The 14,607-nt window shown below is 39.2% G+C and overlaps 1 protein-coding gene and 1 long non-coding RNA gene across 11 annotated transcripts in view; one reads left to right on the top strand and one right to left on the bottom strand.

The window, feature by feature from the left end:
• Positions 1-14,607, bottom strand: part of PRKCQ (protein kinase C theta) — a 173,532-nt gene that overhangs the window by 86,182 nt on the left and 72,743 nt on the right. For all 4 annotated transcript variants that reach the window (XM_072825893.1, XM_072825894.1, XM_072825895.1 and 1 more), the window contains 3 exons: positions 11,474-11,583; positions 10,428-10,545; positions 2,594-2,754 (listed from right to left, as the gene is read on the bottom strand). In XM_072825893.1, coding sequence (XP_072681994.1) covers positions 2,594-2,754; positions 10,428-10,545; positions 11,474-11,583 — 389 coding nt within the window. The remainder of the gene's footprint in view (positions 1-2,593; positions 2,755-10,427; positions 10,546-11,473; positions 11,584-14,607) is intronic.
• The window catches only part of LOC140633411 (uncharacterized), a 62,955-nt gene continuing 61,906 nt past the window's right edge, over positions 13,559-14,607 (top strand). For 5 of the 7 annotated variants that reach the window (XR_012031023.1, XR_012031027.1, XR_012031024.1 and 2 more), the window contains exon 1: positions 13,571-13,660. This is a non-coding gene — a long non-coding RNA (uncharacterized lncRNA). Of the gene's footprint in view, positions 13,661-14,607 lie in introns of all 7 variants that reach the window. The other 2 variants (XR_012031025.1, XR_012031028.1) reach the window with 2 other exon arrangements.

The following is a 14,607-nucleotide window of genomic DNA, read 5'->3' as shown; positions in this document are numbered from 1 at the left end:
GACTGACAATTGTGAGGACATGGCATTTGGAAGAAGAAAACTCCAGCTTGGGTCTCTTTTCACAGACATTTACTAGCTGTGGGAATGTGGGCAAACCAATTAACCTCTCTGGGCTTTAGTTTCCTAATGTGTAAAAGAGATAATTGTCATGACATTCTCCAACTTGCAAGACCATTGTGAAAATCAAATGACTACCACATGGGAAAGTGATTTGGAAGCTATAAAATGCTCTCTAAATGACAGTTATTAAGAATACTTGTCATTTGTTTCTTGACTTTTAGGGAATGTCAAAATCAATGACACCAAACCAGTACTGAAAATGCATGTGTCTATATTTAAAATAATATGGCGCAGATATATAGCTTTGAGGGTAGCTGGCTTGATAGAGGGCATAGAACTTAGATGAGAATGCAGGCAAATGGATGATGTGCATACCTCCAGAAAACAATGCTATTTTTTTTTTCCTGGACCTCAAGGTAAATTGAGAATAAGAATATAGAGGCTAAAAAAAAAAAAAAAAAAAAAAAAAAGGAATATAGAGGCTACCATTTTGATGAGAAACCATACTTTCTATCTACAGCTAAAAAAGGGAGAAAAACAAGTTTTGGAGTATTCTCAGTGTTGTAAGAAAGGGAAATATGGCTGTTCCATTTTGCTTTGGTGCTTCGTCCTCCTCTCTGAGCCCTATGGTTCTATCTTCTCACTATGTAGGGACTCAGGGTCCTGATGGCGAGGGGCATACTGCTTTGGACAGAGAGCAGAGGATACCTGAGGCTCTCAATTGTCTGTTGGGATATTTTACTAAGGCTTGTAGGTTTAACTTAATGTCTTTCTTATTAACCTTGTTCATATATAGAAACCCACATGGGAACAAAGAAATATAAACATTTCATTAACAATTAAAAGTGCTCTTTTGGTAATTGTTTCTTTCAATAAAACATTCCCAAGCCAGCCATAAACTAAGAAGCTGAAAAGGCAATTTCCATCTCTATAATGGGCTTTCAATTTTTGGTAACAGGTTATAATTGCACATTAATTGATGCTAAATTATAATGAAGACTGGCTGTAAAATTGCCTATCACACAGATTAACACCAAATGAGCCTGCTGTGTTTCATATTATTGTGGAAATGAACTAAAAGAATTAATGGATATCAGCTAGTTTGCAGGGCAGAACAGATTTTGCCAAAAGCAATGCGCGGTGTTTCAATCCAAACCCAATTGTAGCACAGTGTCATTCAGCTGTGGTGATGCTCAGTTGCATTCTAGTTTATTATTAAATAAACTGGGTGAGTTTCCTGGCCAAAGACCAGGGAGCAGATGTGGAGCATAACGCTGGCTTTGGATGCACAAATTCATAGAACAGTAGTCTCTGGCTAAAATTTTCCGAAGAGTTTCATCCAAGACTAGGACAACAGAGGGTGCCATTAATATAGTAGATATCCTTAATATCTAGAATAATCTCACAGTTAAAGTTCCATGGCATCTCTTTTTACATTCACTAGCTTGAAATTTTTTTCCATCACTGATAGTTGATCGTTAAATTATGTCATCTTCCTTCTTTTCCTCTTGTCCTTTGTGACTGACAGAGACGGCCCATAACTTGAGTGTGTGGCAGGAAGAGTTTAGAGGAGGGACTTTCCCCCATGAAACTCTTCTCATGACTCTTAAACTACAGCTTTGTGATGAACTGAATTATGTCCCCTCCAAAAATTTACATGCTGAAGTCCTAACCCTGGTACCTCAGAATGTGACTATGTTTGGAGGTAGGGTCTTCACAGAGGTAATCAGGTTAAAATAAGTTCAGTAGGGTGGGCCTTAATCCAACATGACTAGTGTCCTTATAAGAAGAAAATACTAGGACACAGATACACACAGAGGGCGATCATGTGAAGATACAGGGAGAAGATGGCTATTTTTATTTTATTTTATTTTATTTTATTTTTATTTATTTATTTATTCATTCATTCATTCATTCATTCATTTATTTATTTATTTATTTATTTATTTATTTATTTATTTTGGCTATTTATTTTATAAGCCAAAGACAGACCTCAGAAGAAACAGCCCTACCAACACTTAGGTCTTAGACATTTGGCCTCCAGAATGAAAAGAAAATAAGTTTCTGTTCTTTCACTCACTCAGTTGTGATACTTTACCTTCATCTTAGCAAACTAATATAAGACTGAGGACATTTGATAAAGAAAGAAATTGCATTCAAAGTAAAACAACACTCCAAGTTTGAGAAGGAAACAAAAGAGAATCATCAACAACAAAAAATCCTGTGTGAAACAGAAACTGGCTGAGGTAGCTTTTCATTTTTTTGATGTCCAACTATACCAAACTTATAAGTGTGTGGGTATGCATCTTTGAAACAAAATGGCTTGGGAACAATGATTCCCAGGAAGCAGAGGCCACTATTTCCTAGAGTTCTTGGGTTTCCTTTTTATTAGGACTCCTCTCTATCCTGTTAAAAAATGCACAGGAGAAATGTTCTCCACGTACACACAACCAGTCCTTATCCCATGAGTTTAAGAGCTTTGCTTTTCAATTTCTATAAGTTGGTCTACAGAATTCCATAGTGTATGTCATACCTTGCCAAAACTTCCTTTCCCCAACATTTTGTGCAAGATAAAATCCTCAATTTTTAATTTCATATGTACAGATGGTCTTTCTACATTCGGTTCAGGTTCCGGACGATGGCATATTTTCTCCATCCCATCCAAAGGAGACTCCCAAGAGATTCCCTGAGGCTCTGAAAATAGTAAGCCAGTGGTTAAAAATAAACAAGGAACAATGGAGGATCATTCTATTATTTTGAGAACACTTTTTCTTCCACTTCCCACTCTGAGGCTCCATGCACAAAAATGAAGAGAAGGGTCCCCTTTGGTGGAAAGGCAGTACCTTCCGCCTGTGAGCCTGGTACTTGGAACATGGACTGTATCTCTTATCTACTCAACAAATTGGGAGAAATTTTATGTTAAGAAACATATTATAATTAGTAAAATACCACTATGCAAAACAAAGGAGAACTTCAATGTCAAATCATGGACAAATAAAGATTTTAAGCAAATTTGAGGAAAAATGGTTCTCAGCTACTTGCATGGCTCACAGGCATTGTAGCATCATGTGATGTTGCATGTGAGGGAAGAGGAAATGGAAACCAGACTGCTGGAGATCAGAATTGCATCACCCCTTACTCTATTCAAGTCAGCCAATTTATTCCACACCCAATGCCAGAGGAAGTGCAGAAAACTTTTTTGAAAATATCCTCCTTTCCACTTACAACATTTCTTTCCCTAAGATTTTATTTATTTATTCATGAAAGACGTAGAGAGAGAGGCAGAGACATAGGCAGAGGAAGAAGCAGACCCTCCGTGGGGAGCCCAATGCGGAACTCAATTCCAGGATCCCGGGATCACACCCTGAGCCGAAGGCAGATGCTCAACCACTGACCTACCCAGGTGCCCTTTCTTTTCTTTTTTATTGAAAAATATTTGACACAACATATTATGTTAATTTAAAGGGTACAACATGTTGACTTGATACATTTATATATTGTGACATAATTTGCCATTTTACAATAGCACCTCTATCACATCACATAATTTCACTTCTTTCTCGTGGTTGGAATAATGACATTTTTTTTATTTTAAATCTCTGGATATACCTTTCTTCTCCCTGAGTCCAAGGAAAGTCAGTAGAGGCATCCCCCTAGTTTTGAAAGTTCGCCTTTGCCACTTTGCTTTCATTAAAAATCTACATTGTTACCTGTTCTCGCTGACCGTAAAAAACCTGGAGAGAACTTTGTCTTTTACAGAAAAAAAGAGAAGTGCAAATAATATTCAGCACTGGTTTTGCAGTGGGCCGGAAGAGGCAGTGCACCTGAGTGAGAGCAGTGCCACCCAGCCCCTTCTGTGGAAACAACACTCAGCACCTGAGCAACCAGCTGAAAAAGCTTTGAACTGTGTGAACATCTGTGCTTGATGTTGAGTATTCTGTGCCTCTGTTAGCAACATGTGTTCTAGGCTATCAGAAAAGCCTAAGGTGATTTTTGGGGCCTAGGAATACTAAAAAATTGTTCTATGTAAATTAACAGTAATTGCTTCTTTGCTTTATGCCATTCTGGCTTACAAAAGATTTTTCAGGGAGTCAAGGGGAAGATGGTGGGGGAGGATCCGAAGCTTACCTCATCCCATGAGCACAAGGTAATAGCTACATCTATGCAACTAACACTGAAAATGGTCTAAAGGCTGGCTGAACAGACCTTCCACAGTTGATTACAGACAAAAGGCCACAGTGAGAGAGACAGAAGGAGTGGAGATGCAGTTAGGAGCCAAACCCCTGTGAGACTAGTCACAAATGGGAGGGACACCACAAGCATAGAGAAGCCACAGGTGCCACAGGTGCCACAGGCCTGGGTGGGGGACCTGCAGTGGGAAGACAAATATCAATAACATTTGGCTCTGAAAACCAGCGGGGCTTAAAACTAGGAGCTTTAAAAATCAACCAGTCTTAACTTTGTGAACTTTTAAATAATGAGAGGCCTTAACTTTGGGCAGAGCAGGAGGGCGATAGGAAACTGGGTCCCTACTATATAGAACTTAAAGAGCCACCATAATAACTTGGTCCAAGACAGCACAGAAGCAGCAGTTTAAAAAATGCCTGGGGTTATACATGAGGAGGTCTATTAATTAATCTTTGAATGTGAGCTGGAGGGTCAGGGATCCTCAGGAGATTTCTCTGGGAACCAAACTGCTAGCAGGCACCATTTTCTTCCTCTTCCCAATCCTAGATAACCAGATGGTTGTGAGCACCATCAACCTTGCTAACACCTGCCCCAGTGATCACCTGTGGACCTGCCCATTCAACCTGCCCACTTTAGCAGGCATCCCTCTAAAGCAGGTCTTGCCTCACCCTCCACCCCCAGGAAGTCCCAGTAGAGACCAGTACCACTCCAAAGTGACTCCTCCCCTGGGGAGTAGGAGAGATAACTTCACACACCAGTGCACCCCCAGTTCCAACAGCTGAGTCTCCTAGCTGGCTGTGCAGGGAGCAATCCCTGCCACTCAGGGTACCTGCAGCTATGGCAGAAAGGCTAACTCCAGATAGGCTGACTGATGACCCCACCCACCAACAACCCCATAGTGGCTTCTGATAGGCCTCTCAACAGCGTGGGGAAGAAACCCTGCCCTGTGCACCCACAGCAGGCAAAGTGGGTCAGTACAGCCAGCTGGGCTGAAGGCAATTATGGCTCAGCCTCCATAGTAGGGTAAATGCAGCACAACCAGGGATACCTCTAGAGCTCCCAATTCTGATGACCAGGGGGACTGCACTACATGACACCACAGGACTTCTCATCAAGGCCATTACTTTCAAGACCAGAAGATGTAGCTGAATTACCTAATACACAGAAACACAGATAAACAAAATGAGGAGACAGAGGGGTATGTCTCAAAAGAATAAGACGAAATCACAGTGAAAGACCTAAATGAAATGGAGATGAGCAATTTTCTTGATAAAGACTTCAAATTAGTAGTCATAAAAATACATCCTGGATTGAGAAAACATTGGATGATCTCAGTGAGAACTTCATCAAAGAGATAGAAAATATATATATAAAAAAAGAACCAGAGCTGAATAATACAATAACAATTGAAATAAAATTACACTAGAGGGAATCCACAGCAGGTTAGAGAATGCAGAAAAACAGATCAGCAATCTAAAAAGGAGAGTAATGGAAAGCAACCAAGCTGAATAGCAAAAAGAAAAAAAAAAAGTAAGAGTTTAGTTAGGGAAGTTAGCAACACCATCAAGTATAATAACATCTGCATTATAGGGATTCAAGAAAGAGAAGAGAAAGAAAGGGGAACAGAAAATTTATTTGAAGAAATAATAGCTGAAAACTCCCCTAATCTGTGGGAGAAAAATAGGCATTTAAGTCCAGGAGGCACAGAGAGCCCCAAACAAGATGAACCTACGGGGGTCCACAACAAGACACATAATGATTAAAATGGCAAAAAGTAATGATAAAGAGAGATCTTAAAAGCAGCAAGGAAAAAGAAAAGAGTTACAAACAAGAGAGACCCCATAGGGCTATCAGTTAATTTTTCAGCAGATATTTTGCAGGCCAGAGAGAGTGACATGATATATTCAAAATGCTGAAAGAAGAAAATCTGCAACCAAGAATACTCTATCTAGCAAGGCTATCATTCAGAATAGGAGGAGAGGTAAAGAGTTTCCCAGACAAACAAAAGTTAAAAGAGTTCATTGCCACTAAACCAGCTTTATAAGAAATGTTAAAGGGAATTCTTCAAGTGAAAAGAAAAGGCCATAATTAGAAGAAAGCTATGAAAGGAAAAACTTTTACTGGTAAGCATAAACATTTATTAAAGGCAGTATAGTGGTTAGAACACAAAAGTAGTAAAATCAATTATATCTACAAAAATTAGTCAATGTAGTCACAAAATGAAAGCATGTAAAATATGACATCATATACATAAAGGGTGGGGGAGGAGTAAAAATTCAGTGCTTTTAGAATGTGTTAGAACTTAAGTGACCATCAACCTAATCTAGACTGCTCTACACATACGATGCTATATATGAACTCAATGGTAAACACAAATCAAAAGCCTATGATATACAAAAAATAAAGAGAAAGGAATCCAAGCCTAACATTATAGAAAGGTATCAAATCACAATGAAAGAGAGTAATGAAGGAAAGAAAAAATAGAGAAAAACTAAAAAACAGCCAGAAAACAATCAACAAAATGGCTAGAAGTATATACCTGTCAATAATTACTTTAAAGGTAAATATACTAAACACTCCAATCAAAAGTCTCAGGGTGCCTAAATGGATAAAAAACCAAGACCCATCTATATGCTGCATACAAGAGACTCACTTCAAACCTAAAGATACATACAGACTGAAAATAAAAAAGATGGGAAAACATATGCCATGCAAATAGAAGTGAAAAAAAAAGAAAGGCTGGGGTAGCAATACTTACATCAGACAAAATAGGCTTTAAGACAAAAACTGTATCAAGAGACAAAGAAGGGCACTAAATAATGATAAAGGAGTCAACCCAACAAGAGGACATAAAATTATAAATATTTATGCATCCAGCATTGGAGTACCAGATTATATAAAGCAAATATTAACAGATATAAAGGGAGAAATGGACAGTAATACAGTAACAGTAGGGGACTTTAATATCTCACTTATATCAATGGATAAATATCCATGCAGATTATCAGTAAGGAAATGGTCGCTTTGAACAACATATTAGAGCAGATGGACCTAACATATATAAAACATTCCACCCCAAAACAGCAGAATACACATTCTTTTCAAGGACACATGGAACATTCTCCTGAATACATCACATGTTAGGCCACAGAAAAAGTGTCAGTAAATTTAAGGATGCTGAAGTCGTATCATGCCTCCATTCGAACCACAATGGTATGAAACTGGGAGTCAATTACAAGAAAAAGATCTGGAAAAAACCTAACACATAGAGCTGAAGATACATGCTCCTAAGCAACACAAATGGGTAAACAACTCAAAGAGGAAATCAGAAAATACATGGAGACAAATAACAAAAAAATGTTCTAAAATCTTTGGGCCCCAGCAAAAGCAATTCTAAGAGGGAACTTTATAGCAATACAGGGGTACCTCAAGAAATAAGAAAAATCAAATAAACAACCTAACCTTACGCCTAAAGGAGTTAGAAAAAGGAAAACAAAGCCCAAAAATAATAGAGGAAGGAATAATAAAGATCAGAAGAGAAATAAGTGAAATAGGGATTAAAAGCAATGAAAAAAGATGAATCTAAGAGATGGTTCTTTGAAAAGGCAAACAAAATTAATAAACCTTTAGTCACAATCATCAAGAAAAAAAAGACTAAAAAACAAATAAAAGTCAAAAATACAAAATTAATATACAGAAATCTGTTGCATTTCTATACACTTATTAAAGGGAAAAAGTCATTAAGAAAACAATCCCATTTACAACTGCATCAAAAAAAAAAATACTTAGGAATAAACTTAACCAAGGAGGTGAAACCTGTACTGTGAAAACTATAAAACATTGAAGAAATTGAAGATGACAGGATCAAATGGAAAGATGTCTGTGCTCGTGAATTGGAAGACTTAACATTGTTAAAATGTCCATACCACCCAAAGCAATCTATAGTTTTCAGTGTCCCTATCAATCCCTATCAATCAATCCCTATCCCTATCAATATACCAACAGGATTTTTCACAAAACTAGGACAAATAATATTAAAATTAGCATGGAATCACAAAAGGCCTTAAATAGCCAACATAATCTTGTGGAAGAACAAAGCTGGAGATATGACAATCCCAGATGTCAAGATATAGTACCAAAGCTATAATTATCAAAACAGTTAGGTACTCCCACAAAAACAGACACATAGATCAATTAAACAGAATAGAGGGTCCAGAAATAAACCCATACCTATATGGTCAATTAATTTATGATAAAGGAGGTGAGACTATACAATGGGGGGAAAAGTCTTTCTTTTTTTAAATAGTCCTTTCTACAATGGTCTTGGGAAAACTGAACAGATATATGCAAAAAACCAAAACTGCACCTCTTTCTTATACTAAATACAAAAACAAACTCACAATGGATTAAGATTTAACTGTGAGACCTGACACCATAAAACTCCTAAAAGAAGACACAGACAGTAATCGCTTTGACATCAGTCTTAGCAACATGGATAGGTCTCCTGAGGCAAGGGAAACAAAAGTAAAAATAAATTATTGGGAATACACCGAAATAAAAAGCTTCTGCACAGCAAAGGAAACCATAAACAAAACAAAAAGGCAACCTAGAGAATGGGAAAAGATATTTGCAAATGATATATCTGATTAGGGGTTAATATCCAAAATATACAAAGAACTTATAGAACTCAGCACCAAAAAAAAAAAAAAAAAACAATAAAACAAAAAAACAAAAACAAAAACAAAAAAAACCAAACTGATTAAGAAATGGGCAGAAGACCTGAACAGATATTTTTCCAAAGAAGACATACTGATGTCCAACAAACATGTGAAAAGTTGCTGAACATCATCAATCACTAGGGAAATGCAAATCAAAACTACAATGGGATATCATCTTACACCAGTCAGTATGGCTGGTATCAAAAAGACAAGAAATAACAAGTACTAGCAATGATATGGAAAAAAAGGAAGTCTCATGCCTTGGTAGTGGGAATGCAAACAGATGTAGCCACTGTGGAAAACAGTACGGAGGTTTCTCAAAAAATTAAAAATAGAAATACCCTATGATCCAGTAATTCCACTACTAGGTATTTACCTAAAGAAAATGAAAACACGAATTAAAAAAGATACATGCATTACTATGTTTCTTGCAGCATTATTTACAATAGCCAAAGTAGAGAAGGAATCCAAGTGCCCATTGATAGATGAATGCATGAAGTAGATGTGGTATATGTAAAATGGAATATTACTCAGCCATAAAAAGGAATAGATATTATGGTAAATGAAATAAATCAGACAGAGAAAGACAAACACCATATGATTTCATTTACATGTGGAATCTAAAAAACCAAACCAAACCAAACATTTTTAAATATAGAAAACAAACTGGTGGTTGCCAAAGGGGAGGTGGGTGGGGAAGCAGGTGATGTAAAGGGGATTAAGAAGTATAAACTTCCAGTTACAAAATAAGTAAGTCACAGAGATGAAGAGTACGGCATAGAGACTACAGTCAATAATATCGTAGTGACATTGTATGGTGACAGATGACCATTGGGTAATATGCAGAATTGTTGAATTGGTATATTGTACACCTGAAACTAAGCAATGCTGTATATTAATTAAATTTCAATTAAAAAAAAAGGTTTCGCAGAAATACTATACTTTAGGATAGTGGGGAAAAATCTGTATTTCATGCTGTATCGTGAAACTATTCTGTTCCCGGATTCACGTAGGCATATCCTCTAGTGAACTGCTTTCAGAAAGTAGGGGTAAACTTCCATAATGTCACAAACGTTGAGGTCCCACCTTTCTACTCTTCAATTTCCCAAAAGAGTCTCCAAGGTATGTAATATGATGGTCACCTGTGGCATTTCCACCATTAAGATTTCTGGTAGATTTATTTTGCAAAACCTTTTAACAGTGACAGGAAGTAACATTCTAAAATTCTAAGGAAACTTCTGCAGTTCTTTACTACAGACCTATTCCATTTTCTCCCTGCCCCCACTTCCCACCCTCTTATAAAGGTTTCCTAATGGGGCACATTTGGGTTTCACTTCCAAGACATAGGAGCCTCTTACCTATCAGACCAGGTAAATGGAGAATTTAAATGCAGAAGACTCAGGTTAAGGTTGACCAAGATTAATTACTGACAATGTTTCTATTGAGGATCGGGATAGCTACCTTTTTTCCCAGGTGCTGGTACACATGGCAGCCTTGCTTCACCTTTTATGGAGCATGGGAGACCAATTTCAACCGGACCTTCTCTGAAGATGTGTTCAGTATCTCTTAAGCAGCGAGCCTAGATAACAAACAAAGAGTCAGACCACCCACCAACCCACCCACTACTGTCAGGACAGCTTGGCCTGCTGCCCTTGGAGATGAAATCCATTGAAGATTCCTAAATGCATTAGATAACTAACATTCTTCTTTCCTTCAGCACTCTTTAGGGTCCCATACCCTGTAAGAGTCTATTATATTTTGTGCACAGCTGAACACGTTTGCTTCCTTCATACTTTTCTGGGGGGGCCAACTGGTTTCTTCCATGCTATCTACATAATTTGGTCACAAATAAGAATGGAAGGTCAATGTATGGAAAAAGAACTTACATAAACAACATCAAGTCTGAAAGAGGGTTTGTTCTTGGATACGTAAATTCCACACACTAGTGCTAATGCATGTGAGTAAATGACAAGGCAAAAGTCATCCTGGACTCCATGTTCTGTGCACATCTTAGGGATGAATCTAGCAAGTATATAGGTATAAAGCTTGTAATGAATCCTCATTTTAATGAATTTGTTTCTGCCCCTGCTCATTCCACAAAGAATTTTTTTAAAAGATTTTATTTGCTTATTCATGAGAGACAGAGAGAGAAGGCAGAGACACAGGGAGAGGGATAAGCAGGCTCCTCACAGGGAGCCTGATGTGGGACTCGATCCCAGAACTCTGAGATCACACCCTGAGCTGAAGGCAGATGCTCAACCACTGAGCCACCCAGGAGTCCTGTCATTCCACAAAGAATTTAAGATCTTATAAAGATCTATGCAGGACAAAATCATTAAGTAAGTAAATATCTCAAAGTGGGGATATGTGCATGAGGATGAAAGTCAAAGGCAAGACAAGTGCTCAGGAACAGACTCCATGTTGTCCCACAGCTCCAAGGGCAAACGGACTAGAGTAGTCTTTGCTGAGTTGAAATTGCAGGAACTTAACCTAAAATGCTTTCTTACCTGTTGAGTGCTCTCGATCATTGCCAGTGCTTCAGCCATTAGCTTCTGATTTATGCCACAAAGGTTGGCCACCTTTGTCTGGCATCTGTGATGTACGTTCATGCCACATGCTGAAAAGGAGAAAGAGACACTGAACAAGATGAATAGAACTCACCGAGTGGACTTTGCACAGGACTGTTTAAGGTACACAGATGTTGAGGAGCGATTGGCAAATCCCTAGAGCCCTCTTCCCAGCAGAAGGAGAGACTGCATACAAATAAATTAAGGCATTGCTTTTACGATGCCACTACACATCCCCCCCCCCTTCCGAAGACCACACCAGATGCTCTTCCATGTGAGGCTGCAGAATGACTCCCACTAGAGGCAGAACCAGCAGCACTGAAGGCTGCTGTCTGTGTAATGCATTTACACTGTGCCATTGCTGAGGAAAAAAACCTGACACTGGGTCTCTCTGGTGGAGATGTGCAATGCTGGGATGGAAGGTGTTCAATTCCCACTCTAGATTGGAGCCCATGCATCCCTTTTCCTACATGGGCTGCAAGGAGCTTCTCTCCCCTCTAGATTGAAGTCTAGGGTGCAGCCTCAGCCTGTAGAACTGAAATAGAAATAAATGGTTGGGGTGGTCTGTGCATAGGAGCAGGAGTGGGAGTACAGAAAGTGGGCTAGAGACCTCATTCTCACCCTATGGCTGAGTTGTGCTAGTTGAATCAAATGATTTATATAGATCTATAATTCTGGGGGGAATATTATGATTCATTAGTCCTGAAAATAGCACAGTAAAGGTCCACCTTTCACTCACTATGATCCCAGGAGGCTTCTTGGATTGGGATGTATCAATACACACAATACAGATTGTGTGTCTGTATAAAGACAACTACTACTTCATGTCCTTAGCTTGGAATATTGAAATTCTGATTATGAAACATCACTGTTACTAAAAAAAAAAAAAATCTAACTTAAGATTTCCAAACCTGGCTGATAGAGTTAAATTCTCAAGTTCTATTTCATTCTATCAAGGTCTATTAAAAGGGATTATTATAAAGCTACAAAATAAGCACTTTTACCCCCACATGCTTATGCAAAGAACTTAGCACAGTGATTTGCATCAAATAATCAACAAATCAACTATTTCATCTTCATTATTTATTCCAGTAAGATATGTGTTTAATATTTAAGTGAAATCTTAGCAGGCTTCAGGCTTTAGTTTTAACTAGCTTACTCTTCCTCAGATAGTTCATAATAAAACAAAATAAAACAGCATTTTCTAAGTATAGACCAGTACTTGTGCCAGCATATATGCACTGATACAACCAAAATCCATTCTAAGTGAAATCTTCTATGTATATCTAAAGCCTTTACTATAGTAAAGATGCTATTGATGAGGGCTTTCTTCTTTCTGAATTTAGCATGACTCATACTGGACTTGTTGATACAGATTGGACAGCCCTCACTGAATTTCTTTACTCATTAGCGCAAGGCAAAGGGAGGCAGTGAGCAAGGACTGAGCATGAGGGATTGGAGAGTTTCACTTTGCTTTCCCAACATGGTAGCTGGACCTAAGCTTGTCTCGGATGCTTTCACAGGAAGATAGGCCCCATTCATTCCCACTATGATAATGTCATATATCACTGTTACTAACCTATTAGGTGACAACTTGATCTCTGTGAGTGCGAACAGTCCCTTTGGACGATGATTTTCATGGGAATTAAAGTGAAGACAGAAAGGAACAGAGTCAAGATGAAGGGAGGCCGTACTTAGGAAGGTGGTTTAGAAGAGAACAAGACAGAAAGAGCGGGGCCAAGGCAGAGAAGGCAGGGCCTGAAAAGTAGATTGGAATGGGAGGTAAAGTCAAGGGCATGGAGGGTGGGTAAGGACACAGAGATGTCTGCAGGTGTCAGCCACAAGAGGAGAGGGTGCTGGGGAGGAGAGGGAGGGGAGGAGAGGGGAAAGGAGAGGAGAGGTGAGAGGAGAGGGTCTGCCTGGCGTGGAGGCAGGAAGAGAGAGAAGGAAAGAGAAGGGACCAGGGGGAAAGAATGTTAGGGGAGATGGAACAGAACAGGCATGTGGGCCATGAAACAATGGCAAGGAACCCTTGTGGAGGTTCTAAGCTCAGAGGCATCATCAGGCTGTTGGCAGCACCGGGCAGGTGGGATGTTCCAGCTACAGGGAAAAGAAACCTCCCCCCAGGTGAGGGAGACCATTAGAAGACCCGGAGGGCCATCAGAGGGGATCTGATTATTCATGTCCCCTTGTTCAGTTCTGAAATTACATCTCGCCTATGAACTCCTAAAAATACTCCATACAGTCAGTACCAGCTCCCCGTGAGCTCTTGGACAGGTGTAGAGAGCAGGGCACCCAGTGATACTCCTGGAGGGATTATTAAGGTGAACTTTCACTGCATGTGGGTTCTGCTTTCAGTATGGCTTGAAAACCCAACCTTCCCTATCTCCACTAAGATGTCCCTCCAGACTCTGTCAGACATGGGAGTACAACGGGGATGAGGAAGAGAAAGCCATGGGGGGGTGATCCTCACCTTTAGCACTTAAAGGATAAAAATTGCAAAAGATTTAGTGAGTGGCATTAAAACAAAATGGGGCAGCCAAGAAGAAATAAAGTGGCTTCCATATTTAATAATTTGAAATAGAAAGGCCTCTGACGCAGCAGGATGCCCTCCTTTTTGAATGTCTATCTGGCCTTTTGAATGTCTATCTCACCCCCACTTACAAAGCAGAAGTGCCTTGCTGAAATTTTCCCTCCCTACTGCCTAATCCTGGTGTAACAGCATCTCAGTTTCTAAAGGTTATCGTCTTAGCAATTTGAACTTTTAGGGCAAGAAAGTTCTTTTTTGCTCTTTCTCAGGACCGGTCTGAAGAACTTCAAAAGTCAAAACTCAAAGCTCAAAACTCATCAGTTTTGAACCTCTCCTTGTGGAACTGAAAGAAGGGAGAATGTGTGACCATATGCATGTCCCTGGTTTGCAACCTCTGGTGTCTTAGCAGAGACTCTAGCATAACTAACAGAGCTACAGGCTCAGGCCCTGATGTAATGCCAGCCTTTAAGGAGAGACCAGAGGAGAGAACATGATGGTCAGTGTGGGGGACTGGGCCCTTACTGGGCATGCTTTGGGCACAGAC

Source organism: Canis lupus, chromosome 5, assembly GCF_048164855.1.
Source record: "Canis lupus baileyi chromosome 5, mCanLup2.hap1, whole genome shotgun sequence".
NCBI lineage: Eukaryota > Metazoa > Chordata > Mammalia > Carnivora > Canidae > Canis > Canis lupus.
This window is presented reverse-complemented; position numbering and strand designations above follow the sequence as displayed.